This window comes from Danio rerio, chromosome 5, assembly GCF_049306965.1.
Source record: "Danio rerio strain Tuebingen ecotype United States chromosome 5, GRCz12tu, whole genome shotgun sequence".
Taxonomy (NCBI): Eukaryota; Metazoa; Chordata; class Actinopteri; order Cypriniformes; family Danionidae; genus Danio; species Danio rerio.
In genome coordinates this window covers 64,903,250-64,917,946 of record NC_133180.1, presented here as the reverse complement: position 1 = coordinate 64,917,946, position 14,697 = coordinate 64,903,250, and the positions used below count along the sequence as shown (strand labels likewise).

At 37.1% G+C, this 14,697-nt stretch overlaps 1 protein-coding gene across 7 annotated transcripts in view; it reads right to left on the bottom strand.

Annotated features, from left to right (window-relative positions):
• The window catches only part of rabep1 (rabaptin, RAB GTPase binding effector protein 1), a 49,845-nt gene that overhangs the window by 24,495 nt on the left and 10,653 nt on the right, over positions 1-14,697 (bottom strand). For all 7 annotated transcript variants that reach the window (XR_012406044.1, XR_012406046.1, XR_012406045.1 and 4 more), the window contains 5 exon segments: positions 12,358-12,477; positions 9,449-9,584; positions 8,235-8,413; positions 5,631-5,741; positions 1,838-2,296 (listed from right to left, as the gene is read on the bottom strand). Coding sequence is in view for 2 of the 7 variants with exons in the window: in NM_001365498.1 (NP_001352427.1) it covers positions 1,838-2,296; positions 5,631-5,741; positions 8,235-8,413; positions 9,449-9,584; positions 12,358-12,477 (1,005 nt within the window). In the remaining 5 variants the exon portion in view is untranslated.

The window sequence follows — 14,697 nt, the reverse complement described above, 5'->3', positions numbered from 1 at the left end:
TGAATCTTATTGGTGTCGCGATGGCAAGCAGCTGCTTTGTTTTTTATTTGTTTATTTAAAAAGTGCATTAAAGCTGAGATACAATCTGAAAGAAGACAATACAACACTTAGGGTGCTTTCACACTTGGTTCATTTGCCTGGACCGTACCCAAGTTCGATTGTCTACTCTTGCCACCTCCTCGGTTGGTTTGTGTTCACACTGTCTTTTTTCCTTCTGAACCCTGGTACGCTTGCGTCATCGAGCTGCTGTTTTGTTTACGGCCGTTGCCGTTGTGACGGCCACGCAAGCAAGCGCCGAAATGGAAAGACTTCCACACATTGCGGTCGTTCTGCTTTTACTGAAAGCTTTTGGACATACAGAAAGCAACTTGCGTCCATCTGCCGCAAAAATATTATGCACATTCAGAACATCACACAGCGTCTGCAGAAGCTGTTTTTGGGGGAGACAAGCAGACATAACTGTGTTTGCCCTGGCTCAGTCCCGCGCGTGTCACCAAGGTACGAAACAAGACACACACACGAACAAACGACTGTTATGAAAACGATAGTTTGTTGTACAGTTGGCAGTTCACTATAGTTCACTTCCATTATTTGGTACGATTGCATTCACATCTGAAGTGAACCGTACCAGAGTTTGCATGAACCGTACCCCAGACCACCTCTTTCAGGCGGACTCGGGTACGGTTCACGGGTCCGCACCCGGGTTCAGAAGACGCATTCACACTAGCTAAACATACCGTACTATGACGTCAAAGGAACTCGGGTGCGGACCAAAAGTGCTAGTGTGAAAGCACCCTTACTGTCACAATCATCAGCACTTTTAATGGTTTATTTTACAGACTTATAATATGCTGTTGTTCTATTGGAATTTTCATTCCAAAATGGCCGTCGCGCCATTTAGTGGCTTATTCCCAAATCGCACTAGAGTGTCACCTCTTGGTGATTCTATGCTCTTTGTTATAAGTATAAGGGAGGATCAGGCCTTTAATGTTTACTGCCATACTTCATAGAAAGATTAAAAATACGGGAGAAATATGGAAAAATATCTTAATAGGATGATAGTGGGACAGAATTGTAAAACACAGGAGAATCCTGGGAAAAATGGGAGGGTTGACATGTATGTAATTGTCCCAAATTCCATTCCACATCTCTGCACAGTTTAGCTCCAACTCACACCAGCTTAATAATTTCTAGTAGTCTTGAACAGCTTGATTAGTTAAATCAGGTGTGTTTAATTAAGCAAAACTGTGCAGAGCTGTGACCCACCAGGAATTGAGTTTGAGAACCATGAGTGTGTTGTGATGGTTCAGCTTAAATATCCCACAAATATTTTTTTTATACCTCTTTAAAATTGCCTAATTTAGGCACAAAATGTGCCATTTTAAATTCAAATGAGCTAAAATCAACTGTGCACCAGAATAGCAGCAGATTCAAAACAGGACTAACGTTATCTCTGTACAAAACTGAAAATGATAAAAGAAGAGGCTCAGAAGAAGGCAGTCTATGGAGACTAAGGTGTTCATTTGTGCATCCTAACACTCCACATTTATAATACCTCTTAAGTCATTGACGGTATCTTCAACAGGTATGGTGAACACTCTAATAGCAAACGGCGGGGCTTTCCCCCTCTGATGACACGTACAAAGGGTTGAATGTCAAAGTGTTTCTGCAGACTGTTTTTATCAAGTGTGTTTATAAAAAAAAGCGGAAGAATACATTTTAACTATAGTAGCTGGATAGTCGCACACTGTCGCCACCTATTTGTGTTTAAACCCCTCGTAAAAGTGATTTTTTTGCAGAATAGGTCCCCTTTAAATATACTCAAACACTATCTGACCTCCTGCTGCAGAAGATTCCACTCGCTCTCGCTGACCAACCGGTATCCAGATGGGGGCAGGTAAGCTGTATCGGCTGTGTGAGAAATACTAGACAGAAGCGATGCGGTCTCCTCCTGCTCTGGGGTCATGGCCTTAATGGCCTTTTCTTGGTCCTTAGTGAGGAGAAAATGTCCCGGCTGGAGGGAAGAAATGGAGGAGGTGTCCATACTGTCAAAGCCCCCACAGTCTGCACCCACTAGAGGACCAAAGTCTGACTCGTCCAGCTGGCTGGCTGACTTGGCCTTGTTGTTGTGTCCGCCCAGGCCGTGAGGCTGTAAGGATCCTCCTGAAGAACCCAGGCTGTCTGTAGACTGGACCCTCCGAAGACCATCCTTATAAGGGTCAGAGCTGTCCGGGCGGCCAGGGGTGTCTGCGTCCAGAGAGTGCAAAGAGCTGTGAATACTGTGACTGAGGTGAGACTGAGATCAGAAGGAGAGAGAGAGAAAGAGAGAGAGAAAGAGAAAGAGATGAGCTGAAACAACCGCTGCAAAACAAGCTTTTAAAGGATAGTTCACCCAAAACTGAAAATTCTGTCATCATTTACTCAACCTTTACCTGTTTAAAACGCGTTTCTTTCTTTGGTTGAATACAAAAAAAAGAGATTTTGAAAAATGTTGGAAACCTGTAGGACTTCTATAGTATTTGTTTTTCCCACTATGGAAGTCAATGATTACAGATTTTCAGCTTTTCTTTAAATCAAAATATCTTCTTTTGTGTTTAACAGGAAAAAAGAAAAGCTCATGAAGGTTTGAAACCACTTGAGGGCAAGTACATTTTAATTTTTAGGTGAACTATCCCTTTAAAATTTTAAAATAAAAAACATGTTGGCACTTTACAGATGTCATGTAGTCGCATTATTTCCCATTTTTTTCACAAGGGATTTAATAACTCACAGTGAGCCAAAATCAATTAAAATGTAATCAGTTGGGTCGCTAACCTAATTGGAGTTCATGCTTTGAACAGAGGGCATTGTGTTGACAGCAAACTCGTTACACATGCAAAAAAAGTTGTAGCAGATATGGCCCGTTTTCACTGAGTGGTACGGTACGCTTTTATGGCCCTTTCCACTGTCAAAGGGTACCAAAAAAGCAAATTGTACTGTACCATTTTTTGGTTACCTTTTGTAAAGGGTACCTAGCATTACAAAAGGGTACCAAAAGGCAGAGTTGGACGTGCAGCTGAATGCTATTGGTATTACAAAGATACGTTACCCGCACGTGGACAAGCAGAAGAATGAAAACAAAGAAACCGTCATTTTTAAAAACACAGCCGAGAAATTACACTGTAATAATATATACAAAAAAATAATTAGCCATTGTTGACCCATGCTTAAATAAACTGTCATCGTCATGATGAACAGCCACAAAGCTAAAAAGAAGAGAGAGAGAGAGCGAGAGATCGCTGCACATCTATATTTGAAATAATGAACTTCTTGAGCTGATGATCATAACAAGCGCTTGATTATTGAAGTGCTTCTGACATCTGATCCTTTCAGAAACGGACAAATGCGAGTGAAGAGCAAAAAAACAAAGATGCAATTGATTGTTTCAGTAACCTAAACCATGAACAAACTGCCATGTTTAACTATTATCATCACCTTTTGGACTATTATGAACTCATTTATAATGTTCATAGAAAGGTTAGTAATGAACAGTTATACAGAAGTATTTGTATGAATAAAGTATCTTTTCTGTGAGAAGTGCTTCTCATATGATATGTGACCAACCTGTTTTTCCTCAAGCAAGAATGACGTCGACTGAAACTTTGTCGTACACCACGCATTGGTACCATTTTGGTAGTGGAAACGCAAGTCTGATAAAGGTGACTAGTACCAACCCGTACCATACCACTCAGTGGAAACGGGCCAATGGTGGCAATCCACAATCCTCAATCTAATCAGGGAAGTGCTGGCCTGCAGAAGACAGATGTCTGGCCCATATAGCTACACAGGCAGCATGACATACCACTTTATGTTCTTTGTTTGCTCTCCTTCAATTAATACGTTTTAACTCAATTGTAAAAAGTGGTGGAGATGATGTGCACTGAAGCGGAGATCACTACACATTATTATTATTATTATTATGTCTGCTCATCCCTATTTGTAGAGTACTCTCCACTTCAGTGTAAAGTCATCTTAGCTTTTTCAACTTTTTTTTTTATTACCAGTGTTACAAATTAAATCAATGACAGCAAAGTGCTAAAAGCATTATATTAAATTATACAAAATTATTATTATTTACAGTGCATCCGGAAAGTATTTATAGCACTTCACTTACTGCCAAAAAAATATTGTCTTGCAGCCTTATTCCAAAATGGATTTAATTAATTTATTTCCTCAAAATTTTTTGGAGAAAACCAGGCACCGCTGATTACCAAGCTAATACAATCCCTAAAGTAAAGCATGGTGGTGGCAGGATCATGCTTTGGGGATGTTTTTCAGCAGCAGGAACTGGAAGAATAGTCAGGATAGAATGAAAGATGAATGCAGCAATGTACAGAGACATCCTGAATGAAAACCTGTTTCAGAGTGGTTTTGACCTCAGACTGGGGCGAAGGTTTATCTTCCACCAGGACAATTACGCAAAGCACACAGCTAAAATATCAATGGAGTAGCTTCACAACTCTGTGAATGTCCTTGAGTGGCCAAGCCAGAGCCCAGACCTAAATTCTATTGAACCTCTCTAGAAAGATCTGAAAATGGCTGTACACTGTCGCTTTCCATCCAACCTGATAGAGCTTGAGAGGTACTGGAATAGACAAAAATTCCCAAAGACGGGTGTGCCAAGCTTGTGGCATCAAATTCAAAAAGACTTGATGCTGTAATTGCTGCCAAAGGTGCATTAAAGTATTGAGCAAAGGCTGTGAAAACTAATGTACTTTTCAGTTTTTTACATTTAAAAAAATTCGCAACCATTTCAAAAAATATTTTTTCATATTGTCATTATGGGGTTTTGTGTGGAGAAATTTGAGAAAATAAATTACTTTAATCCATTTTGGAATAAGGCTGTAACAAAAAAATGTGGAAGAAGTGAAGTGATATGAATACTTTCTAGAGGCACTGTGTATACTGTACATAATAAATCATAGATAAAAATAATATATATATATATATATATATATATATATATATATATATATATATATATATATATATATATATATATTTTTTTTTTTTTTCTTATCAGCTGAGTACATTAAAAACGTGCAGAGATTTCTGCTTTTGCTTGAGATCTTAGTTCTTTTGCTTTTGTTTTATTGACTATTTATTTGATTTGGATTTTATTTTAAAATGGCATTTGTTTTTATTTTACAAAGAAAAGTGCAGCATTTGAAAAATAATAAGAGCGCTTGCTCATTTCTGAGGTCTCGACTCATTTTGATTAAAAAATATATCGTGAAATTAGTATTCCAAATGTGAATCAATACATCCCTAATTATCACTGTATTTACTTTAGTTTAGAAAATGGTAATAAAATATGACAAGAACCGAGATCTTGATATTGTCAGATAGATTGATAGAAAGGTACACTGTAATGGAATAAAATCAAACTTAAATAATTCAGACAACAGTTAGTATGACAATATTTACAAAGTTATCAACACAAAAATTACTGGTTGAGCTATACATTATCGATTAACAAAAAACGAATAGCCGCTGATTAGCTAAAACTTACTAAATTACATTAATTGAAATATGTGTTTGTTTTTTGATATCATCCCTGTATTGCACTCATACAAGTTTTGCACTAATACCTCTTCTATGGAGAGTCCAAGCAGCGAATCCTCCACTGCTTCCGCATGCTCCGTCCCATCATCCTCACTGGCCTCTTTAGCTTGACTCAATCGCTCCTGCTCATCCTCTTCCTGGACAAATAAATAAAAGTAGGAATAAATGCCATAATAACCCTGCAAACTATGCAGGTGCAGTGCAGTAATGCATTGAGACAAACCCTTATTACCTCTCATTTAGATGATCCACCCAAACATAAAACTCCTGCCATCAATACTCAACTTTAATGACTACAGGACATCAGTAATCAAATTAATCTCAATAAGAGAATAATGTGATTAAGGTGTTTACATGAGTTGCTTTCTGAATGTTTCTTTCATGATCCCGTTTTTTTGAAGTGGTGTTAGTGAGGCCAGCAGGGGGCGCTCAACCTGTGGTCTGTGTGAGTCCTAATGCCCCAGTAAAAGTGAAGGGGACACTAAACTGTCAGTGGGCGCCGTCTTTCGGATGAGACGTTACACCGAGGTCCTGACTCTCTGTGGTCATTAAAAATCCCATGGCACTTCTCGTGAAAGAGCAGGGGTGTAACCCCGGTGTCCTGGCTAAAGTCCCTCAATCGGCCCTTACGATCATGGCCTCCCAATCATCCCCATCCACCGAATTGGCTCCATCACTGTCTCTCCACTCCACCAACAGCTGGTGTGTGGTGAGCGCACTGGCGCCGTTGTCCTGTGGCTGCCGTCGCATCATCCAAGTGGATGCTGCACACTGGTGGTGGTGTGGAGAGACACCCCCCCCCCCCCCCCCCCTTCATGATTGTGAAGCGCTTTGGGTGTACGGCCATACACAATAAATGCGCTATATAAATACACATTACATTACATGTTATGGCACATTATTCGATTAACGTCAATGCGTCACTGCGCTATCCACATTTCCTCTAGAGTTTCATGTAATTTTGGGCCTTTTATTTTTATTTGTTGACTCTAATTGCAGTTTGGCACTTTCACTTTCATTTAGGAACATTACATGCATGCCCCCCCGTGACAAACGAGATATTGGATGAGATATGAACTGCTGGAAGAGTGTAGTTTTAATTAAATTTGATACAGCACATCGTATGGGGAAAAAACCTTCGCGTTTTGCGTTGCAGGTGTCTGTGGTCCTTAACTGACTTGGTAGATGTAGAGAATAGTGTCAAACAGTCAAGCGTGTATAGACTATTCTGTGGCAAAATGTGGCGAAAGTCGTTTGAGGCGTTTATATGTCTGTACTGTACTATGTAATAATGCGATTAAAATTGGCATACTCCACATGTCTTAAATCCATTTCTGTTTAGTTCAATTATGACCTTAATCCGATTAAATTGATCAAAAAAATCACTGTTTACATGTTACTTTTAATGAGAGTATTGTCTTAATCTGATTAAAATCAGATTATTGGTGTCCATGTAAACATACTCAATATTACAAACCTGAATGAAGTGAACAAAATAAAGTGTGAATCATGGAACTGATTGACTAAAGCTGGCAGTAGTCAGTTCATTGGTAATATTCCCATTTCTTAAAGTTCTCGTGAAGTACTTTTAATGTACATTTTTTGTCTCGATGTTTGACAATCTCAACTAAAAAATGAAGAGAGGGTGGGACAGAGTTGCTCCTCCCCTTTTACAAAAACAGCTAATTATAGCGTTTAGTTTTTAATCGCAGCTCTGCCGGTGGGAGTGGTTGAGTTCAAGCGCATTGCATGAAAGCAAATGAGAAGCGTTTGAAAGGGGGAGGGGCATGTAAGATAGAGAGAATTTGATTGGTCATTATTTGATAAAAAATAACTGAAGTATGAGCTGACTTGGAAAAAAAATTGTTGATCCATTTAGAAGGTAGTGACAAACTACAAGCTTTCGATGTTTACATCAGGTTTATATCTTCTAAACGTTGTTTTGTAGCACATTCGCTTATAGATATCCTTAAAACTAACAGACTGAAACTAACATAAAAAATGTTTTATTTTAATTTCATGGGATATTTAATGACTATCATCTATATTTTCGTATGCATGCATGTAAATGAAAAAAAAAAAATTCTAAACTCAAAAACTGAAATATATTCTGCATACAACTCTCAATATGTTCCAATTGGCAGACATTTCATAAACTGTATGAGCCCAGTAAATTGCTCTTCTACAGTAAGCAACCTCAACTTTTTTTGCTTTTTTTATCTTATTTTTATTCTTTATAAAGTCATTTGGTTTATTTTCTGGCTCATTAAAATCTGATGTGGCGCAGTAGGTAGTGCTATCGCCTCACAGCAAGAAGGTCACTGGTTCGAACCTCGGCTCATCTGGCGTTTGTGTGTGGAGTTTGCATGTTCTCCCTGCCTTTGCGTGGGTTTCCTCTGGGTGCTCCGGTTTCCCCCACAGTCCAAAGACATGTGGTACAGGTGAATTGGGTAGGCTAAATTGTCCGTAGTGTGTGTGTGTGGATGTTTCCCAGAGATGGGTTGCGGCTGGAAGGGCATCCGCTGCGTAAAAACTTGCTGGATAAGTTGGCGGTTCATTCCGCTGTGGCGACCCCAGATTAATAAAGGGACTAAGCCGACAAGAAAATGAACGAATAAAACCTGATGTACCTGGTCCCTCTTCTTGATCTCCTCCACCTGCCGCAGCTGTTCTGAGGACAGCACACTCTCAATGCGCTGCATGTCTTGCATCAGCAGTCGCTGCGACTCCAGGAACTGATCATTGGCACGCTGCCAAGTGTGTTTCAGCTGATTGTGCTGCTGCCGCTCCAATTCCAGCAGGTGAACCACTGGAAGATAAATCACAGTTCAAACTGAAGGCTAATCAGCTAACCAGCGTTTAAAGACCTCTGGTCTGACAGAACTCTCTAGTAAAGCTTTATTCACCAGTGAAAATTACTTTGTGTAAATTTACACACTGATGTTAATGACATCTGATCATAACATGTCATTAGAAATATGACAATAAGCAGGACAAACACATATGCATGTATAACTTTACACTACAATTTTTGTGGCAGTTAACAACATATGACCCATGTTAGAGAGCATTTACACGGCATGCATTAAAGGTGCTGTAAGTTTTCATGTTTGCAGATATGTAAAAAACATGCTGAGTGAACATTCTTGTTTATCTAAAAAGCAAAGCTGAAGTCAGATATTCTGCTTTGAAAATGTGCATTCCATGCCGGAACGTCTGTCTTTGTTTTGGTTCTTTTATCCCACCCAATGGCAGTTTAGCCAATTATTTTTCAGCACCCTGGGTTGCCTTGGTAGAAAACCCGAAGAGGAAGGCTCTTAAAGCATGCGTCCATGACCGAAATGTGACCTCCGGTGGACAGTAAGAGCCTCGAAAATGAGACGCAGATTCAGAGTTCAAGATGAGATTATTAATTAGCAAATAATATAACTATTACGAACGTAAACATTAGATGAGCAGGTTACACACACACAAACACACACACACACACACACACGGTAAATTACATAACATACATATTTAATTATATAATTTAATCTGACATTCAATAGTAATCAGTCAAGTTTACAATAACAAAATAAAAAATACAAAACACATCTAAAAATAAGAAACAAACACATTTACATATATCCTCTAAATCTCTGATTAAACCCTCAGGTCACAAGAGCTTTAAAAACACAAGCCTTGCCCTGCTTTCTAAAAATAATCCACTGCGTGAGGAGGTTTCCATGAAATGACCAATCACCCAAAATAAGGAGAAAGCATCGTTTTACAAAAACAAATACACATTTTTCTATGAAAGCAACTTTTTGGAAATGTTTACATAAAGATTTAGGCTACACACCCTCGTGGAGTTCTTTCCGAAGTTTCTCTGCATCCTCTTGAAGGACAGATTTTTGGGTGTTCAGGACCGCAACATACATCTCCAAATCTGTGCGGCAAGACTTCTCAGCCTCCAGGACATGATTGAGCTCTTTCACCTTTAAATAAACCAAGCACATGTGTAAAAGTTAATTTTCCACAATCTCACGAATTCTTATGAAGAGTTCTTTACTAAATAAATAAATAAAAATCTTTATTTTAGAGACAGAAGAGTGTTTTACAGGTGGTTTGTTAAGCCTACTCACCTATTTGAAGGCAAATTATTATTATTTATTTATTTTTTTTTATATTTTTCAAACAATGTTTAACAGCGCACATAATTTTTCATAGTATTTTCTATAATATTTTTTTTCTTCAGGAGAAAGTCTTATTTGGTTTATTTTGGCTAGAATAAAAGTAGGCTTACATTTTTTTTTAAATCATTTAAGGTCAATTCAATGGTTCAATTGTCTACAGAACGAGCCACTGTTATGCATCGATTTGCCTAATTAACCTAACTTGCATAGTTAACTTAGTTAAATTTCCTACAGTAGTTAAGCTTTTAAATTGCACTTTAAAGGTGCTGTTTGTAAGCTTTTGATTCTTGTAAAGCATAAAAATACCAAAATATGTTTGCATATGACTTGCACATTACATTTTTAATCTAATAAACCGTAACAATTGTGGCTGTATGTTATATGATGGGATATTTCCGGTTCAAACACTTAAAAATACAGAGAATAGTTTTATTTTAAAAACATTTATTAAACATCCAAAAGGTGCACCATACTAATAAAATAAAAACATTTAACTGTAACTAATGCAAGCAGAAATGTAACTGTGATAAAAAATAGGGGAAAACCTGATAAGGTATTATAGCCTGCTGTACTATTCACTTTTCAAATAAATCTCACTATCAATATTATTTTATCATGGAAACTAAAACAAAGTGAACTATAGTGTCTGCTGTCTTCAAGATTGATGATGAGATTGTGGAGGACATTTTCTCTGTCACTCTCTTCATTTTGAGGAGAAGCTGTTCCACAGGGCCCCTGAACACACATATTGACATGTACTGTTTTAAACAGTACTATAATAAAGTACTTTAATTACTCTGCTGTGGTAATGCTATATATGCTATGGTAACACAATAAGTATAATATAAACAAATTACACAGTGCTGTAGATGTTTTTTTTACAATATTGGGTGTATTATTCTACAATTCACCACACTTTACTGCTGTTAAACTACACTGTATTTCATTTTATCAGTTCACTATTCTTAATACTACAGTATGCTAAAGCATCTCTGGAGAGCAAAAGCACGAAAGGGGGAGAAAACACAAGACACAAAAATGCATAGTCTAACGAAGCGAGAGCAGATTTTTCGCAAGTGAGCAGACAGTGTTTTGAGAACTCGCAGGCAGTTTTGTCCACGAACAGAAGAAAACCGTATTGAAATATCGTATTGAAAGTGCTCCACACTTGTAATACTGCGCATAAGACATTTGTCAGTGAAATAACGGCATACTCCGCCAGCCGAAATCATGTGGCGCATACCCACAGCGAACCTCCGCATCAAACACAGCGATAACGTCACATTCAATGCACACACTAAGTTAATAACAGAAAGCTGATTGGCTATAGCAAGTTGACCTCTTTGTAGTTGTAATACCGCAAATTACAATTGGACTAGTGAAATAAAGTACTACAACACCACGAAAACCTAGCAACAGCAACAACAACAACAACAACAAAAAAGACTTTAAATGAGCATTAGATGTAGCATTACATGGACATCGGAAAAAAAAGACCTGTGCAAAAATAATAGTATGTCCAAGAACAGCGAATTTTTGAGACTTTAAGGCCTTAAATTTCGATTTAAAAATTTTAGACTTCTTAAGACCCCCGCGGAAAACCTGTTAAATGTAGATGCTGAATCACTGATATGTGTTGGTTTGCACTGAGTCACCGTTTTAAAGTTCAGTTTCAAACGGTTTATTTTATTTTCAAGATCTGAGGTGAACTATCTGCTGTTGCTTTCAGCTGAATGGCAAAATGGCATTTTTAAAACTCACATTATTAGCATTTAACACTGAATAAAGCACATGAGGTGTACCTGAGGTGATCATTGTCAGTTTTCTGTTGTTCAGCTGCAAGAAATAAAAGCCGTTTCTAATATATTAATTTCAGGTGTTGGTTGGAACAAAAGCTCCTTTTAATATGGAGAATATTCCTTCGATCGCGTGCCGTTGCTTTTATTTAGAACATGACTTAAATCAGCCTTTAGGCTCGATCGTCCGATCAGCTCCTGTTGGTTGTCAATCTGGCAGGAATGCGTTTGTTTTGATTCAGGAATGTAATACTTAGTTCAACCACTGGGTGTCAAACTTACATACTGCACCTTTTAGCTGAATCTTAGTATCTTGAAAAATATCTAGTAAAATGTTATCTGCTGTCATCATGGCAAAGACAAAATAAAACAATTACTAGAAATTAGTTATTAAACTGTTGTTTAGAAATGTGTTAAACAGAAATTGAGGAAAAAATATACAGGGGGCAAATAATTCAGGAGGGCTAATAACTTTACTTCAACTGTAAAAATAATGTATTCAGACCAGTGTTTTTCATGCAATAAATGTATAACATATTGGATGTTTTGAATTTGAATACATTTAAAAACAGAATGTGAAACACTTTTTTTACAGCTCTTCTTGTTGTACTGAACAGATTTTTTTTTTTATTCCATTGCCCCAGGTGCAAATTTGCTTAATCAGGTGGTCACGATACGCATATAAAAAGAATGAAATGATACATAAATGTGTCACGTCTAATAATAAACATGAACAAAACAGTCTGGCTCTCAGTTCCACTTTTTGATGCACATCTAACCTTGGCAGCCTCCAGTTCCTTAACTCGATCTTCTGAGCTTGACAGTTTGGCTTTCAGCGCTGCGATCTCGCTCTCCATCGGCATCACCACCGAACGGAGCTTCTCTGCGTCCTCTTGAGCCTAGATTAACACAAACCATCAAACGAATCAGAGGGGAGAAAAAGAAAAAACTAATCCGCTCTGCATAATCACTTTCACACTTCAAAGTAGCAACATTATAAGACGTTTGGCAGTGCAATGAGTAAGCCATGTTTCTTGTTTCCCATGTTGTTTGTATTCTTACACAATATGTGAGGTATTTACTGAGCATTTAGGACTTACTGTATATCCACTGTACCATTCATACCCATTTTCATATTTAAATTTTTGTTTTTCTTAATTTTTTTTTACTGCTGGTCATATTCATTATACTTCTTACCCACGTTTATTTCTGAAAGAGATTGTAAACCGTATTCACTGAGCATTTAGGACTTACAGTATCTACTGCATCATTCATGAACCTTTTACATATTTAAAATGTATGTTTTTCTTAATTATTATTTTTTTGCTGCTGGTCTTTTTCATTATACTTCTTACCCACGTTTATTTCTGAAGGAGATTGTAAACCCTATAAAAAACGGTAACTGCATGAATACCATAAAATCACATAATAGTATGATAGTGATGTAAACGCTGTATGAGACATCTCTTTGTTTTTATCATTTTTTTTAATTATACGTTTTTTTTATGTATTTTACATTTATTTATTTTTATTTGATTTATTTCTGTATTTAAAATATTAATAGTTGTGTGTGTGAATGTTAAAATTGTTGAAAAAAAAAAGTCTAGCAGGCTTTAAAATAATAATAATAATAATAATAATAATAATAATAATAAATAAAAATAAATAAATAAATAAATAAATAAATAAATAAAAATTAACCCTTATTTTTTTAGTACCTTACTATAATCAAGGTTGACCAAAGTGCTTTACACCAGTATGAACAAATTATACAACACAACAAAAAAGCAAACAATGCAAAAACATAACAATGACAAGATTACCGTGTCATGAACAGTGAGGACCAAGCAACATCTCAAAGTTCTTTGAAAACCAGACCAAAAAGTGATGTGCACTTCTGTGTAAAGTGTATTGTTTTTTTTTTTTAAAGAATTCATAGTTTGACACAGAATAGGATGATTTTGTAGGGAAGCACAAAATCTGCAAAAAATATCCAAATTATCCCAAAATACACAATTAAAAAATAAATAAATAAATGAATAAAAAAAAGGAAAGAAACAGCACTTTATGGTTTTCTGTGGAGTCTAAGGGTGCTTTCACACCTAGACTTTTGTTTCAGAGCCTGTCTCGTTTGCCCAGTTAGCGCGGTTCATTTGGCATATGTGAAACCAACAATCGCACGTGGATCAGTGCCAAATTAATTGGTCCGAGATTGCCTGAATGAGGTGGTCTCGGCTGGATTGAAAGGAACTCTGGAGCGGATCGATTATAGTGAGAAAGCCAAACGATCCGAGCCTGGCTATATCACAGTGTATTATGGACATGTAATAGGCATATATACGGCTATATGAAGAGAGAATTGAGTAGGGCAGGATGTCATCATTCCTACCGGTAAATCAAAACAATATTTGACCAAACTGCAGTCTAGCCGAGGACTCCGTATGAGAAAGTCTTACCTCTGATTTCTATTTGGTGATGTTGAATGTGGGCATCACCCATCAAAATTAAAGTGCAGCTTTCCGCTAATAATGTCTTATTGCCCATCGCTATACATTAAGATAAGGATGTATGACAGCTGAGTGGAAATCTGCTAAATAAACCATGAAACTCTCACCAATGTAAGGAGAGTTTACTCACACGTGACTTGTTTTAGCTCTTTTGGTCCGTTTAGTGTGAAAATTTGCCATGTGAAAGCGAACCACACCAAGAACTAAGAGCAACACTATAACTATTTTAATCCCTGTTTCGAAACAAATGAATCGATTCACAAGTGTGAACGCACCCTCACAGTATTGATGTACAGAAATTGAGTAATCAAACAAAAAAATAACATGTTCTGTGGTTTGGCTATTTAAAATAATTTCCATCGTGAAATGATATATTGTGGAGCTCTAGTCATCATTCTATAAATATTTAATAAAATAATAAACAATCTAATCTTGCGATCATGTGACTATTGGATACACATTGTAATATCGATGATCAAACGATATATTGTTCAGCCCTAGTAATAACACTACAAGAGATTTAAATAAAAACAGCAAAACATTAAAACAGAGCAAAGTGACAGTGCTACTATGCATTTAAAGCCATTTTGAACAAGTGGATCTTAAGCTTGG